The 5,721-nt window shown below is 39.8% G+C and overlaps 1 protein-coding gene across 1 annotated transcript in view; it reads left to right on the top strand.

The window, feature by feature from the left end:
- sema4f (sema domain, immunoglobulin domain (Ig), transmembrane domain (TM) and short cytoplasmic domain, (semaphorin) 4F) overlaps window positions 1-5,721 on the top strand; it is a gene marked incomplete at its 5' end in the record, with an annotated part of 76,188 nt that overhangs the window by 57,590 nt on the left and 12,877 nt on the right. Inside the window, 3 exon segments of the mRNA XM_014019065.1 lie at window positions 1,784-1,929; window positions 2,151-2,210; window positions 4,777-4,875. Coding sequence (XP_013874519.1) covers window positions 1,784-1,929; window positions 2,151-2,210; window positions 4,777-4,875 — 305 coding nt within the window.

The following is a 5,721-nucleotide window of genomic DNA, read 5'->3' on the forward strand; positions in this document are numbered from 1 at the left end:
TATATATATGCATACCCTAATGGAATGGTAAACAAAAATTGATTTACCAATGGGCAAATGAGTAAAACAAGAAGAGGACAAAGAAATCTCATGAACTTTTATCATCATTTATGTGAGTTTAGTTTTTATGGACAGGTTGAAACAAAAACGTGTTTCCTTCAGCAGCCCGGGATGTAAAAGTGGATGAATAGCAGCACACTCCTAAAACTTGTAATCAGACATTTTATTGTGGCGTTACACGTCTCCATCCTAGTGGCTGATTTCCAGGAAGTGCAGTCCTCTGCGGGCAAATAAGAGGCACTCTTGTGGTTTGACAGCCTGGAGGTCTTTAGCTGAACAGATGGCTCCTCAGTGAACGAGGAATGACATTCATGTGAAATGTTACGGGAAACAGACACGGACTAACTGGATGATGGGCTCTGGATGGAGGCGAGACGAGAGAAAAAAGTCTGTGATGGAGCTTTTCAGACAGATGTCGCTGTGTTGGGGTCTTTTTTTTTTCTTTTCAGTGTGGACCGACAGACAGATGGTGTCTTAAGTGGAAAACCATGTCAACGCTGAGTGCTGCTGATCAGAAATACCCTGATGTGGCTGTTAAAAATAAATATAAAAAACAACAAAGGATGATTGTGCTGCTTTTAGCTGATAGCACTTAAATTAAATCATCTTTGTGAGCTTCCAGGAATTTTCTTTTCTCACATAATTTTGAGGAATACATTAAGTTGTAAATCTTCTTTTGACAATCAAATTAATGTTATTTTTTTAAATAGAACTCTTTGTGTCTAAATGTTTGCAGCTTTTTTAAATTCACCTTTAAACGAGCCAAAAACACACAGGCTCAATTACAGCAGCCTGCGTTGTTTGATATGTTAGTCATGATTCATTAAATAATTGAGCGGTGAGTTATGTGTGTGATATCTGTTTGAGGTTAAATTACCGCCTCATGCTCAACTGATTAGCATTAGTATTTAATCCGGTCTAATCTGTCCAATCTGTGGTTGGTTTGTTTGCGTGTGTCGGACGACTTGCTTCAGCTTCTTTGGAAATAAGAGCTTTTGTAAATGTCGTGGAGCACGTCTGGTCTTCTTCATGAGTGCCTAAAGATGGTCAGAATTTAGTTCTTAAAAAAATTAAAAGCTGCTTAACATTTTTTTTTATTTCCACACATAACAGATGCTTCATAAGATGTTGAGCAAACAGCTGGGTTATTTTTCCTCTCAGCTGTTGGGGCATGAACACACAAAATACACACACACAATGCTTTGTTGTAAAGAGGATGTAGAGTAGGAGGGAGAGGAGAGCAAATAAGAACTCCATCCTGAAGCTTCAGGGATTTGATTCATGCGATAGTTTTCGGAGTCTGAGAGGAGTGCAGGCGATATTACACCCTGCTTGTTTTGTAAAGACGAGCCTGTTGTTTACGGCGCATTGTTTAGCTTGTTTTATTTCTCCCACAGGAGTGGGATTTCATTTTGAATAAGGGCACATTATATAAAATAGATGCAAACAATCCAGGGGGGGATGTTCGAAAACAAACAGAGCTGATGTGGATCCAACAGCACAGAGAGGAAAATACAATATATTTAGTGATTTTATGAGTTTTCTAAGGTTCTGGTTAGAGGTCAGAGTGTTCGCCCTCATCTTCCCTTTTTTATCCTAAATCTCTTGTCTGTGTGATTACTGATTCAGTTCAGTCTGTATTTAAATCCACTGATTATCATCAGAATCAATTTATTTTTTAAAAACTCATTACATCTCTTATCTCCTTTTATTTGATTTTCAGACACCATCCTGGGTTCGGAGAGATTTAACCACGTGACCAACTTCAGCACCTTCCAGCTGGACCGATCATCGGGGGTGCTGTTCCTCGGCGCCAGGGATGCCATACTAGCTGTAGACACCAAAAACCTGGAGCAGCAACCTAAAGAGGTGACAGATATGTGGGCGTGTGCGTTGTTCTGTTATAGTTTGTGAACTTGTTAGTGTTTCTGCAGAAACATCAGCTTAAACACAATCAGAAGTGTGATCAGATTTTTGTTTCAGGATGAAAGAACCTTTAATTAAAAGGCTTACACTGATTATGGACTTATACTGTATATCTTATATAATATCTTATAATATATGGACTTACGTCTTTACCTTTCCTTCAGATTATCTGGGATGTGCCGGAGGAGAAAAGGAATTCTTGTCTGGCGAAGGGAAAGACAGAGGTGAGACTCTTTGTCCCACAAAAACTCCTTCTGTGTAATTCAGCCACGATATAAATACCAGTGAATTACACATATGGTCTGAAATAATAGCAGCTAGGAGACAAATCAACTACGCAGGTTAAAACCTGCATTCAGCTCGAGTTCCGGTGACTCATATTATTTACTGTTCTGTTGTTTGGCTGTAATCCTCCTGCAGCTCTGGAAGATCCCAGAAACAACAAGAAGCACAGAAAAGATTATAATTGTTCTTATTTAGTCAGTTCTGAGCTGAACTGTGTAAATGTCATCAAACTAAACTGGTTCTTTTTATACTGATTATAGTTATTAAACTGAAAGTATTTGGAATAAATTTGGATGAAAATCTCTAAAAAGTTTTTTTTTTGTTTAACATGACTCCCTCTTATTGATACATGATGTTACAGAGAACATAAGAGGAACACTGAAAATAATATATTTATTAAAGGGATCCCCGATTAGTTGTAACATTAGACTTTATATGATAAATATATACTTTAACTGTAAAATAAAGACTGTAAAAATACTGTAAGATGTTCAGTTTTTATAATTTTTAAACAAAAAGTTAAAAAATATATTACACGGCGGGGCCATTTTATTTACACACAAAGCATTCTGGGTAAATGATGACATCAACTAGGTCATCGGTGCGAGGCTGCTAGCGACCTATATCCACCCTGAAGGTTAATCTTGGACAATATCTGATGATCGACTCTTTTAAATGAAACCAGAGAGCGTTGACAGAGAGGAGAAGGTAGAAATGACTCAGCCTGGAACTGAAAATATGGATGGAGGACAACAGAGCTGCTTCATGGAAGAAGAACCTCAGCTTAGCCTGTTAGCTTTAGTGTTAGCCCAGATGCTATCACCATATATATGTATTAGCTCAGCGCTACACATTCTCCTCTCGTCACTGAGGTCCTCCATCCACATGACAGAGAGGGAAACACAAAAATGACTCAGTCTGCAACTGAAAATATGGATGGAGGACCTCAGTTTAGCTTGTTTGTCGCACTAGCACTGAGCTAACACACATAAGGCAATATAGCGTTGGAGTCCGGGGACCTTTCTGGGTAGAGTTTGCATGTTCTCTCCGTGCATGCGTGGGTTCTCTCCGGGTACTCCGGCTTCCTCCCACAGACCAAAAACATGACTGTTAGGTTAATTGATAACTCTAAATTGTCCCTAGGTGTGAGTGAGAGAGTGAATGGTTGTTTGTCTCGTTTGTCTCTATGTGTGTCCCTGTGATGGACTTGCGACCTGTCCAGGGTGTACCCTGCCCCTCGCACTGTGACTGCTGGATATGGGCACCAGTGACCCACGCAACCCTGAAAAGGAAGAAGCGTGTACAGAAAATGGATGGATGGATGGATATATATATATATATATATATATATATATGTTTCTAATCATGAAAAGATTTTAGAAATTTTTGTGGGAGGAAAGCATTTTAAATAAAGGTTAATACAGAATTTGTTTAAATGAAAAATAATTAAACCTGTTAGCCCCCCCCCCTCTACTGTGACAATATTGTGAGTCAATTCTAGTTACAAGAATTACTTTAATTTTCGCGAGTGAAAAGTCTAATCCTGAGCTGATCCCTTTGTTAGCGGCTGACGCTCGTTCTGCGCCTCAAACAAAGCTGTGTCGGCGTGGCAGTGCCGACTGGTGCTGGTGGGTGGGGTTTAAGGACAGGTGGTGGGGAGGGGGGGCTGATTCTGGTGACATGATCTGGGCATGAGAGAGGATCAGTTCTATGGGGAGGCAGTAACTCAGGCCAGGAGCTCATCCAGGGTACCAGACACACACACCTACACGCACACACGGTTAAAGATAAATTACCTGCGTCACGGTTTCATGGTAGGCTGGTTGGGACTGTGGGGGGTTTGTTTCCACAGTCGACAGTGAAAAGAGGGGGAAAAACAGCAGGTATTGAAAGAATAAAACACCTACAAACAAAGAAATGAGTTGTTTTGTGTCGTCTGTGGGGAAAAAAAATCCTCAGCTTTTATGTTAAATGAATAATGAGTGAGTGAGGGCTTTGTTGGTTAACTGTGGGGATCTCAGGTGTCACCTAAAGCTGTGGGGGGGGGTCCCATTTCCACTCAGAATCACCAATAAACCACATCATTCTGTTCCTTTCACCGTAATGTTGCTCATCCAATCCAAATTTATTTGAAGCACTTCATGCACCACAGCAGACCACAGTGCTGGGCAGAATCAACATTTAAACACAGCTCGTGCAAACCAAATTCAATTAAACAACACAGGAAAAATAAAACCAGGAAATAAACACAATAAAATGCCTCAAATCTACAATAAATGGAAGAAAATTTCCACAAAAAAAATCTGGTAAAACTGGACAACCCAAAGAGAACAGGTGGGTTACTCTTCTGTTTAGTTTTTAACTTTGAACTAAGCTCTACTTTATCACAAATGGTCTTTCAATCATTAATAATAATAAAAAATATTACACCAAAACATATTAGTGATACTTTACTTCCTTATTTCACATAAAACTTCATTTCTGTAACTTTGTCTCCCCCTGCAGGAGGATTGCAGAAACTACATCCGTCTGCTGGAATTCCTCGACGATGGCCGGCTCTATGTGTGTGGCACCTACGCCTTCGACCCCCAGTGTGCCTTCCTGGTAATGCTATCCGTCATCGTTTCACTCGCTGACTGGTGTGATCAATCATTGCTGGACACGCTGGAAATAAAACACGACGGCAGCAGGGTGGGAATTTATACTGCGGGCTGTGCAGCTACAAACAATCGTCCGTCTATGAGACTAAATCTAAAGGAGAAGCAGAAAGTATCGCTCACAGTCATGCTTAATTATGTTTTATTAATATGAACAGCCTTTTTAGACAATCAAGTATAACTTTTCAGCTGTTTAAAGCATCTATTTTCCTGCATTTCCACAGCACGTCACCCAAGGCTGACGCTTAAAAGGACAAAATAACTGATTGTTAACTAAACTTCAGTAAAAGGCATCTCATGAACCATCAAACTAAGACTAAGGGCATGTAAGATGGAAAAAAGGTCTACAGGTTTTACAACTTTTTACAAGATACCAAATGCTTCTGTTTTTTATTTTACTCACTGATCAACAAATTTGGGGGTCAACAATGACCTGGTTGTGGAACCAGATTTGAACCTTCCTCTATGGAACCATGGTCACCATCAGCATTAATAGTTTAGTTTTGAACCCAGGTTGTTAGATTTCTGACTGGAACCTTGAAGTTGAAGCCACAGCAGACACAACCTTCCCCGTCGCCTGGTTCCAGCTCAGATTGTTTTTGTTGAAGCGAGCAGTTCTTTCTTTTTAAATTAATTTTTATTTGGAAAGGCAAGATACAATCATTTTTACATTCCAGTTTCCACCACATTGGAAGGAGGAAAAGAAATATACAAGCCAATCCAAGGTTTTTGAATAACAACCGAACAATAAAAAACAAAAGGAGTGAGTGTGTGTGTGTGTGTGTGTGTGTGT

The sequence above is a fragment of the Austrofundulus limnaeus genome, unplaced genomic scaffold, assembly GCF_001266775.1.
Source record: "Austrofundulus limnaeus strain Quisiro unplaced genomic scaffold, Austrofundulus_limnaeus-1.0 Scaffold208, whole genome shotgun sequence".
Classification (NCBI taxonomy): Eukaryota; Metazoa; Chordata; class Actinopteri; order Cyprinodontiformes; family Rivulidae; genus Austrofundulus; species Austrofundulus limnaeus.